An 11,531-nucleotide genomic window follows, 5' to 3' on the forward strand; every position below is an offset into this window, starting at 1 on the left:
CTGAAGGTATGGCTCATATGTATTTTATTTTTATTCTTTTTATTGATTCTGTGGTTCTTTGGGGAAGCTGTGTGGTTTCACCATTTTCCTCCAGACCTGGAAGTCAGCCCCATATTACCTTTCAGTATGCGTAAAAAGACAACTACTGTTTATATTATTGTGGCTCATATCCAGGAGCCACAATAGAGTATGAGGTTCCTACCTTATCCAGGCTGTGCTGTTCTCTACAGGTTCTCGAGCAGGCCAGAGTGGAAACCCCCCTGTTTCCCTTCAGCATTGTTCAGTTCTCTTTTAAGGCCTTTTCACCTGTCCTCACTGAGGAGATGAACAAAAGGGTAAGTGAATGGGTTCTGCTGAATGATTTATTTAGTGACTTATTATAACCTCTCATCATTAAGGAAAGTAATACATGCTTTATTTAATTTGTTGTGTTTTTCTCTAGATTTTTACTATCTGCATATTAACATTTAAAAATATTTTTATAAAAATGGGAATCAGAGTATGCATACTGTTTTGCAACTTTATTTTTTCATTTAACAGTATATCTCATACATCTTTCTGTATCACTACATATCTTATTTCCCTTGTTTTTAAAGGCTACATAGTATTCTGCTATATGATATACTTATTAACAACATTTGTGCTTTATACATTTTTGCTATTACAAATAATACTTCAGTGATCATCCTTGGACATTTGGCAAGTGTTTATATCAAAAAAATCTTTGATGAATAATCCCATGCATTGACTCATGATTTCAGTTCTCTTTCCATATTCATTCCCATACTATATTCTGTTGTTTTTCCTACAGATGAGGATCAAGTGGACAGAGATATCAACTGTCTATGCTGGGCCATTTAGCAAAAATTGCAATCTCAGGGCTCTGAAGAGGCTGTTTAAGAGCTTTGGCCCAGTCCAGTCAATGACTTTTGTTCTTGAAACCCGTCAGGTAAGACCGGAAAATTCAGATTTCAATTTTCTAGATTAGTGTTAGACATTCAGGTGACTGCTTGGGTCATGCAGATAGCAAATATTCGTGAAGTAAGCTTGATTGCTACCAACTGGAGTGCGAGACATACACTAATGAGAGCAGTTGTTGACCCACAAGAATGTATACCCAGTATTGTGAGATCTTTCATTGTGTGTGTTTAAAGAATTGAGAAATCTGGCTGGGCGCAGTGGCCTATATCTGTAATCCCAGCACTTTGGGAGTTTGAGGATGGAGGATTGCTTGAGCCCAGGAGTTCAAGACCAGCCTGGGCTATATAGTGGGACCACATTGCCACAAACAATTTAAAAACAAGAATTGAGAAATCTGTCAGTTTTCATATGTTGGCTCCCATTTCTCAAAATCAGGCCATACGAAAAAATATGTCTGCTGGTTGAATATAACCTGTGGTCCTTATGATTGTACCTTAGCTTTAAATGATAAAATACTCTTTCAAAAAGAGAAGTAACTTTCATATCTTAGAAAGTTACTTCTTTTTTTACATTACAGAGTAGGCTCATGGCTTGCTTGGTTAAGATAGAGGAGGAAGATTATGGGAGGGCTTTTGTTGTTATTGTTATCTCTTATCTCTTAGGGTAAGTTTTTGGTATTGTAGGTTTGTATTTACATAAAAGCCCTTTAAAGAGATTAGTTTTACTTTAACAAAAATAATACTTGCATATGGTTTTAAAAATTTATATAGTTCAAAAGGACTTCACAAGTTATGTCTCCATCTTCACAGTCATAACAATACCATATCAATAGATAAAGTTTATATGTGAAGCAATAACATCATAAGCATATAGAGACATGGAAGAAATCATGAAAAGAAAAATGGAAACAATGTAATATAGGATGTTTGTAGAATGATATACAGTAAAGGTAACAATGGAGGCCTCCAAGGGGAAGAATTAGGCAGCTAGCTAATGGGATTAGGGGAAGACTTCACTGTAAATATATTGTTCCTTTAGAATTCGGAACTAGGTAACTATTAAACTGGTGTATTACAATGTATGAAAGTGAAGTAAAAACACTTCTAAAGTGATCTAAGTGCAGGATCCTAGATGTTTTAAAATGTGCTGTCTCCAAATTTTTTAATTTAATTTTTATTTTATTTTTATTTTTGAGACAGAGGCCCAGGCTGCAGTGCAGTGGTGCCATCTTGGCTCACCACAGCCTCTGCCTCCCCCGTTCAAATGATTTCTCATGCTTCAGCCTCCCAAGTAGTTGGGACTATAGGTGTGCACCCCCACGCCTGGCTAATTTTTGTATTTTTAGTAGAGACTGGGTTTCACCATATTGGCCAGGCTGGTCGCGAACTCCTGACCTCAAGTGATCCACCTCCCAAAGTGCTGGGATTACAGGCATGAGCCACTGCACCCAGCTTCAAATCTTTTATTAATGGCTTTTCTATGACTAAAAATACAAATACAAAGATTGTCCCTGAGAAGATGAATTGAGGGATGAGAAGTGTATAGCAAGGGACTATAACATCTTCCTAAGTCTTTTTCTTGGCCCCTTTTTTTGGTTGGGGGGGTGGCAGGTAAAATACATATAAAATAAAATGTACCTTTTTAACCATTTTTAAGTGGCATTCAGTACATTGATATTGTGCAGCTATCATCACCATCCATCTCCAGAACTTTTTCATCATCACAAACTGAAATTTCCTGTTAAGCAATAATTTCCTATTACCCCTTCCCCCAGCCCCTGGTAATCGTTGTTTTACTTTCTGTCTTTATGAATTTGACTACTCTGTGTACCTCACATAAGTGGAATCATACAATATTTGTCCTTTTGTGTCTGGTTTATTTCATTTAGCATGTCTTCAAGGTTCATTCATGTTGTAGCATGTATTAGAATTTCATTTTCAAGGCAAAATAATATTCCATTTCATGTATATACCACATTTTGGTTATCCGTTTGTTGATGGACATTTGGGTTGTTTCTACCCTTTTTTTTTTTTTTTGACATAGGGTCTTGCTCACCCAGGCTGGAGTTCAGTGGCGTGATCACAGCTCACTACAGCCTCAACCTCCTGGGCTCAAGCAATCCTCCCACCTCGGCCTCCTGCTGGGACCACAGGCGTGCACCACCACGCCCGGCTAATTTTTTGTAAGACAGGGTCTCTCTGTGTTGCCCAGGCTGATCTTGAACTCCTGGACTCGAGATTCACCCACCTTGGCCTCCCAAAGTTCTTGGATTACAGGCGTGAGCCACTGTGCCTGACCCTGGGTTGTTTCTACCTTTGACTATGATGAATAATGTTGCTCTGAACATGGTTGTACACATCTCTGTTCAAGTCCCTGCTTTCAGTTCTTCTGGGCATATACCCAGAAGTGGAATTGATGGATCAAATAGTAATTCTATGTTTAATTTTTTGAGGAACCATTATACTGTTTTCCACAGTGGCTATACCATTTTACATTCCTACCAGCAAAGAACAAAGGTTCCAACTTATCTACATCTTCACTGACACTTGTTTTCTATTTTATTTAATAATAGCCATCCTAATGGATGTGAAATGGTATCTCATTTGGGTTTGATTTGCGTTTCCCTAATGATTAGTGATGTTGAGTGTCGCAGGCAATTTGTACATCTTTTACAGCAATGTCTATTCACTTGTTTGCCCTTTTTCTGTCTTATTTTTTTTTTTCAGTTCCAGCTACTCTGCAATGTTTGCCCATTTTTAAATCAGGTTGTTTGGCTTTTTTATTGTTGAATTGTAGGATTTCTCTGTACATTCTGGATATTAATCTTTTATTAGATATGTGATTGCAACTATTTCTCCATTCTGTGGATTGCTTTTTGACACTGCTGTTAGTGTCCTTTGATATACAAAAAGGTTTTAATTTTTATGAAGTCTAATTTGTCTATTTTTAATTTTGTTGCCTGTCTTTGATGTCATATTCAAGAAACCATTGCCAAATCCAGTGTCATGAAACTTTTCTATGGGAAGGCTTTTATCTCCATATTGATGCTATGGCTCAGATAATCACAAAGATTTAGTTACTCTGAGTTACCAAACAGAAAAGCAGACCATTTGAAGATGTAGCCTATCCAGTGGAAGAACTTATCCTTCCCAAGCTTATAAAGTTAAGCTAAAAGACAAGTGGGAATCTCTGCCCATGTCTTGCAGTGAAGACTTTAGTGATGCATAATAAATATTATGAAAAGCCTGTTGGGTAGTTCCATTTTAAATGACAAAGGTTATTTGTTGTCTGAAAGCTAGTTTCTGAACTTTGATGATCCCATTTAAAGTTGACAGTTTACAATCAATACCTGTGTAGCCCAGCACAGTAAAGGCATCCACTCTGGTGGCTTTGGCCACTGTAGTTTGAATCCTTTCCCCAACCCCTTCTTTAGCAGTTTCAGCTGGAAAGCAATGATGAAGAAATCTTGGTCTTTCTGCAGCCTCATCTCTGTATACAGTATGAAGTTCTAGAAGCTGCCCAGCTGGCCATAGAGTCCTTGGATGGTATTCTGGTAGATGGTATCTGCATCAAGGTAGGTTGACAAGAGAAAGCCCCCTTTGCTTGGGTCTGGCCTACCACAGCCTGTATTTATAGTGCCCCAGGACATATAGGAAACACCCTCAAGAGGCCCAGGCACAAGACTTCGTTATGGAAAGTCTTCAGCCAAGTCTGACATTCTCCTACTGGCAGTGACTGAAGACATAACGGCTTTCATTTGTGTCAGAAATCATCCTGGGCTAGATTTGGGTCTTCCTTGCATTCTTTATTACTACTTAAGTCCCCTATGGCTTATTCTGGTTGGTTCTTTGTGGTTACCCTTTTCTTCACCTTTCAGGGAGATCAAATGATGGTATTTTGAAGTTTCTTGTGCAAATAAACAGAATTTCATTAAAGGTGGAAGCAGGAAACTGAAGAGAATATGTTTACATGAAAATATGTATTTATCAATTAAGTCTCTAACATAATTCTGTAAGGCCGTTATCTTTAGTTTCCTTTTACAGAAAAGGAAAGAAACGAAAAATTTTAAGAAACTGAAAAATGAAGTTATTAGTAATGGCAACAACTTGCTAGTATCCAACAGGCCTGAGGATTAAATTGATTTTCTACCACTAACACCAACTTTCCTTGGTTAGGTGCAGAGGCCTGTGACCGAGCTCACGCTTGATTGTGACACCCTCGTGAATGAGCTGGAAGGAGATTCTGAAAACCAAGGCTCTATATATCTGTCTGGAGTGAGTGAAGCCTTCAAAGAACAGCTGTTGCAGGAGCCTCGCCTCTTTCTTGGCCTGGAAGCTGTGATCTTGCCTAAAGATCTTAAAAGTGGAAAGCAGAAAAAATACTGTTTCCTGAGTAAGTCTATGCTACCGAATGTAGCTTTGGGGAAGGAAACTGGGGATGGTGATAACATGAGGTCAGAGAAAGGAAGATTCACCTCCTGGGCTGGACCATGGCAACAGTTCCTGATTCTGTCCTTCTCCTATGACCCTGGCCAGGCAGCTTGGATGGTGATCAACTTTCTTGGCCCTTAATGACATAAGGTGGGGGTTCTTGCTTTCAGAATTCAAAAGTTTTGGCAGTGCCCAGCAGGCCCTCAACATTCTCACAGGCAAGGACTGGAAGCTGAAAGGCAGGCATGCCCTAACCCCCAGGCACCTCCATGCCTGGCTCAGAGGCTTACCACCTGAATCAAGAAGGCTCCCAGGGCTTCATGTTGTACCTCCCCACTTTGAACAGGAGGCCTTGCAGGTGAGTGAGTGAAGGTGTCTTGGAGAAGATGTCAGGAGAGTCCTGCTCAGTGACACTTAATCCTTTAATCTTTTTTTTTTTCTACCCTGGCCCTCAGTCTTATTTCACTTTCTGGCTTCCTCCAGTCCTGGCCACATCTCCTTTTCTCCCAGATATCTCATACTTTTGCCCCCTCCATACCTGCTAAACTTAGTTTTTTAGTCTTCCAGATCTCCAAGGGACTTTGAGAGACCAAGGCAGGAAGTCAGAAAGCTGGATAATTATTCAGTGATCTAGTCTAGGGTCTCCCAAAGTGTGGTACATACACAAGATAAATTGTGGTTGTCATAGATGCTCTTTTCTTTTTTGTTTTCACTTTTATGATTATGGACTTGTCTGTCTTTTTATTATATCTAAGACATCTGAATGGACTTGTTTTGCTAATACTTGTTAAAGTATACAACAACTACATTGAGCCTATGATTTTGTGGATGGTATTAGTTAGACAAGGCTAAGGAAGAAATTAACTCACTTTATGGAAAAAATGTTAGAGGGATATACAAGCAGAAGAGTGAAGGTAGAAGGTGAGTGGCTGAAGCTTGGGAAACCCTGTCTTAGTCTAATCTCTCATACTTAGCAGATGAAAAGTAGGGGCTAGAGTTGGTAAGTCACTTGCCCACGGTCACAAAGAGACTTAATGGCAGAAGCCAGACTAGACCCCTCATCAGCAATGTGGCTCCCCTAGCTTGGGGTCTTGAAAGACCCATCTGGAGGAAAGGACAGTAGCTTCCTCCCCTGAGGAAGTCCTTAGCCAACTTGGAGGCCTGGGGATGCTGGGTCAGCAGAGAACCTGCAGTGTGGGCTCCAGTGTTAGAAAAGGGATTTGTCTGGAACCTTTACTGGAATCCCATAGCCTTAGAGGCAGAGGAAGAGTGTTGCAGCCCTTCCAAAGGTAACGAGAGAGTGTTCTGGCTGAGTATTGACACATGGCTTTGATCCCAGACTCTGAAACTGGACCACCCGAAGATAGCAGCCTGGCGCTGGGGCCGGAAGATTGGCAAGCTCTACAACAGCTTGTGCCCGGGCACTCTCTGCCTCATCCTGCTGCCAGGAACCAAGAGGTAAGGACTAGAAAGGGTATCCCTTCAAGACTCTGTCCCCTGGATTTCAGCTGTTCTTAGAGAAAAAGCCTTTTGCTGATATTTAGGCACATAGTGAGGACTTACATGAATCATCTCTTTAATTCTCACAGTTCTAAAAGATAGGCATTGTATTCCCATTTCACATTTATATGCTCTTGTATAACTACATTTATTGGTCCCTCAAGGAGATAACTTATCCCCAGTTAAAACCAGGGGTCTTATGTCCTTACTCCTCTCTGGAGTAAGAAGTAGCTGCTAACCCCACTTGAGTAAAAAAAGTAAAGTCTCAGAACAAGCCCTAGGCTTAGGTATAACCTCCCTACATGTGAGGAATGTGTTGCTGCCTTCTGTACCCTTTTCCCCATTGACACCTATGTGTTAAGAGATAACAGGGCCTGGTTTGCTGATTCTAAGCCTGAGGAATACTGGAGCAGGACTTTGAGTCTAGTTCCAGCTTTATCACCTATCTCCTCTGACAAGTGGCCAAGCTACTTCCCCACTGTAGGTCTCAATTTCCTTTCAGTAACATGAGGGATTTGGAATAAATCAGTTGATTTTCAAACCCTTTTAACTGTAAACCGTTTCTTCAAAGAAAAACTGATATTAAATCTTAAAGCATAAAGATGGGCAGTTTTGGAATGAGTGAGTGGGCAGCTAAATGAATGAGTGTATATTGGGGAAGGGAGGGAAAGATGGTGGCTTTTTTGAACAGTGTGAAAACCTTGGATTATGTTAATTTTAAAAAGTCCCTTGAGATTCTGACATCTGGTTAGGCGCAGTGGCTCATGCCTATAATCCTAGCACTTTGGAAGGCCAAGGCGAGCAGATCACTTGAGCTCAGGAGTTGAAGACCAGACTAGGCAACATGACAAGACCCTGTCTCTACCAAAAATACAAACAAAAAACAAACAAACAAACAAAAAAACCCACAAAAAACAGCTGGGTTTAGTGTTGTGTGCCTGTGGTCCCAACTACTTGGGAGGCTGAGGCACAAGAATCACTTGAACCCAGGGAGCAGAGGTTGCAGTGAGCTGAGATTGCACCACTGCACTTCAGCCTGGGCTACAGAGTAAGACTCTTATCTCAAAAAAAAAAAAAAAAAGATTCTGACATTCTAGGAGTTGACAGAGCATGAATACCTCTCCCCTTGAAGCTGGATCAGAAGAAATTCATTTCCTAGCATAAAGTTCTTGTAACATGCCTCTGAGGGCCATTAGGGAGATGGTCTACCTACTGGGCACCTTTGAAAGAACCGCTTTCTCTGAAAAGCAGAAACAAGTATTACATGTTTACATTGAGGGGAAAAAAAAATCTTAGACCAACATACTTTAAACAGGCTTGTGGGTAAGCTAACAGGAACAGGGTAAAAAGTGATCACAGGCCGGGCACAGTGGCTCACACCTGTAATCCCAGGACTTTGGGAGGCCGAGGCGGGCGGATCACGTGGTCAGGAGATCGAGACCATCCTGGCTAACATGGTGAAACCCCGTCTCTACTAAAAATACAAAAAAAATTAGCCGGGCGAGGTGGCGGGCGCCTGCAGTCCCAGCTATGGGGGAGGCTGAGGCAGGAGAATGGCTTGAACCCTGGGGGGCGGAGCCTGCAGTGAGCCGAGATCGCGCCACTGCATTCCAGCCTGGGCAACAGCGAGACTCCGTCTCAAAAAAAAACAAACAAAAAAAAACAACAAGAAAAAAAAAGTGATCACAGATTGCCAGTAAAAGCTTTTTGGTTAAGATGTGGGCTCTGAGGAACAGACAGACTTGCTCCTCAGGGGCAGTGTATGGTGGTAGGTGGACTGGGTTTTCATGTTCTCACGTAGAATACTTAGATTACAGTCCACCATTGTTTAGGTAAACTAAGTCAAGAGTAGCCCAAATCATTGTTCTTCCTGGATGTTCCACAGAGGGTGAAGCCAGAGGAGGAAGTGCTGGGGTCAGGGAGCAAAAACACTTAAGTTGTGGCTGAGAAAAGATCCTAAGTTTGACAAGTCAGGAGAATTAAGCACCCCCTGGAAGCAGCAAATCCTGTGGTGAAGAAACCTGAACTACTCCTATCCTTTAAAAGTCACATTCTGATTTCTGTAGACATATTGATCAAACTCAGCAACAGTAACATGCATTTCCCCAGGCTGTGGAAGCTTGCTGTGTGACTGAGTTCTCTGGGCCTTGTTTGTGCAGCTGTGTCCGTGATGGCAGCAGATACTCTTGGGAAACGTTGGGGAAAAAAGGAATAGCAAAAACAATAGAAGGTTTCCTTAGGCTGGGGTCTTGATTCAGCTCTTAATCCTTACATTTTTGGTAGCTTCTTAAATTAATATTGAAAACAACGGTAATTTATTAAACCCAGGTACTGTCCTTAATGCTTCTATATGCATTTTTGGTTGAGGTTGTTAGAATCTTTACTTAACAAGTGGAGAAAAAGTCTCAGATTAACCAATTTTCCTAGGGTCACACAGCTAGTAAGTGCATAGTCAGGACTTGTACCCTGATGGTGTGTCTGACTCCAGAGCAACTCTCCTGCCCTCAAAGCTCTAGTTCTCCATACACAAAAGTCTAGTGTTTGCAATGTTTAAGTTCATACATCAGGTGGAGACAGATTCTGTGTTTGTCTTTGCTCATTTCTACCTGTTTTGCCTCAGAGAGCTCCTCAACGCTGACCCAGTTCCATGAATATTCATTACCAGGTGGCAGGGAACTAACAAGTATTGATTGGCTCCTAAATTCCAAGCACCACGCCAGGTTTTTTACAACAAACATTATTAAATAAGTTAATGTTTTGTAACTTTTTTAAACAGCCCCTGGCACCTAGCAGGTGCTGCAAAAGTATGGAATGAACGAAGACTAAGACTCTTTAACAGCAACTTATAAGGGATCTAATACAGATTGCTATTATTGATATCCTGGTTCTGTCACTTGACAGTTGTGTGACTTCAGCAAGTCATATAATGTCTATGAGCTTTTTTATTTTTTAAATGAGGATAACACTTGTACCTACATCAGTGAGCAGTTTTGAGGATTAAATGAGACAAGTGCTTAGAACAATTCTTGGCATGTAGTAAGTGCTCAGTGTATGTTTGCTATTGTCGATAGTCTTCACCAAATCCCTGTGAGATAGTAATTTAAATATTTCATAGTTTTATAGATATGCCTCATATCTCTTAATTGGTAAAGGTAGGATTTGAATCTAGACCTCTGAGACTCATCAGTGCTTTTTCCATTAAACCATCTTCAGCAGGCAGCTTTCCATAAACCTTCCTGCCCTTGCCCCATGGCACACACACATACTTGGAAAAATATCTCCTGTAACCAGGCATTTATAACCATTCATTCAATCTTATGGATAAAAACATACCTTTGTTTCTCATTTATTGCAGCACTCATGGTTCACTCTCTGGCTTAGGACTGATGGGAATAAAAGAGGAAGAAGAAAGCGCTGGCCCAGGCCTGTGTTCATGAGTCGGCCTGCCATGTTTCCATGTGCCATTTCTTACCCCTTGTAGGCAATGGCAAAGAATGTGGTCAGGCTGTAGCCTCTCCAACCAGCAGACAGCTTTATGGAAACTTGGTGTAGCAGCTAAGAGTTTAGTTTGTTTGTATGGCATGTGTAAGTTTTCAATAAATGCCTAAAGTTCAAGCATAGTATGGGGGTGTCCACAGATTGTTTGTGTCATTGAGTTTATGTGCATAGGTGCAGTACAAGATGCTCATTCCATGTAGCACCCCTATTACGTGGTATATACTGATAAGGAAACCAAGAGGAGTGATTACTCAGAAAACCAGCCAATTATGCAATTTGTCAAAGTTGTAATGTCTGTGAAGCAAATTTATTTAAACTGTTTTCTTATTGACAACTCTTAAAAAATTGAAGGACAATGATAGCTGAACTGAGAAATCTGGCAAGTCCACCAGGCAGTGGAGTGGAAGATTCTTTTAGTTTTTTTAACCAGCCCTGGAAACCCCTTCCATTCCACATTTAGGAATCCTCCTTCCCTTCAGAACATGACTGCAGTGTCACCCTTCACCAGTAGGTGCCTCCATCACACCATCTCTCCCTCTAGGAACTGGAAACTTGAAATTCAGTAAAAACCGTTTTAATCAACTCTCAAACCGATAACAATCTGTGTTGGAAAGGACATGGGGCATAGGCACCCAATTCCAAAACTACTAGAGATATTAACTGCCCTCCAGAAAAGATGAATCTGGCATACAGTATGTAATCATACCCAAAAACCTCGTAAATTGCTCTGTACACTGAGACCCTGCAATTCTACAGCATTATCCTAGGGTACTAGGATAGTTACACAAAAACATGTAATGAAGGAGATATCAGAGGGTTATTACAATGGAGTTCTAGGTAGCCAGTTCTAAAGTGTGTGTGTGTGAGAGAGTAAATAAAATCTTCGGTGAAAGAGATCTTCAAGAAGAGGCAGTAGACCTCTGGATCCAGAATGCTTGACTTTGAATCCCAGCTTTTTGAAATTATTGTGTGGACTTGAATAAATTACTTAACGTTTCTGTGCTTGGGATAATAATGGTATGTATCCCAGAGGATTACAGATTAGTGAGATTATATATTCACAGTACTGTATATTATTTGTTGTATGAAGTCTGGAGGGATACAGAATAGCATGTAGTTTGAGTCCACTTTTGTAGGAGAAAATATACAAAGCTACACATAGGCTTCTAACAAAACCTGCAA

At 40.7% G+C, this 11,531-nt stretch overlaps 1 protein-coding gene across 1 annotated transcript in view; it reads left to right on the forward strand.

Annotated features, from left to right (window-relative positions):
* REXO5 (RNA exonuclease 5) overlaps positions 1 to 10,474 on the forward strand; it is a 43,429-nt gene extending 32,955 nt beyond the window's left edge. Inside the window, exons 14-20 of the mRNA XM_032157071.2 lie at positions 231 to 335; positions 812 to 949; positions 4,403 to 4,495; positions 5,097 to 5,313; positions 5,522 to 5,709; positions 6,691 to 6,809; positions 10,207 to 10,474. Of these exons, the coding sequence (XP_032012962.1) occupies positions 231 to 335; positions 812 to 949; positions 4,403 to 4,495; positions 5,097 to 5,313; positions 5,522 to 5,709; positions 6,691 to 6,809; positions 10,207 to 10,288 (942 nt within the window). The 3' untranslated portion in view covers positions 10,289 to 10,474. The remainder of the gene's footprint in view (positions 1 to 230; positions 336 to 811; positions 950 to 4,402; positions 4,496 to 5,096; positions 5,314 to 5,521; positions 5,710 to 6,690; positions 6,810 to 10,206) is intronic.
* The last annotated feature ends 1,057 nt before the right edge of the window (positions 10,475 to 11,531 follow it).

The sequence above is a fragment of the Hylobates moloch genome, unplaced genomic scaffold, assembly GCF_009828535.3.
Source record: "Hylobates moloch isolate HMO894 unplaced genomic scaffold, HMol_V3 SCAFFOLD_6, whole genome shotgun sequence".
Lineage (NCBI taxonomy): Eukaryota > Metazoa > Chordata > Mammalia > Primates > Hylobatidae > Hylobates > Hylobates moloch.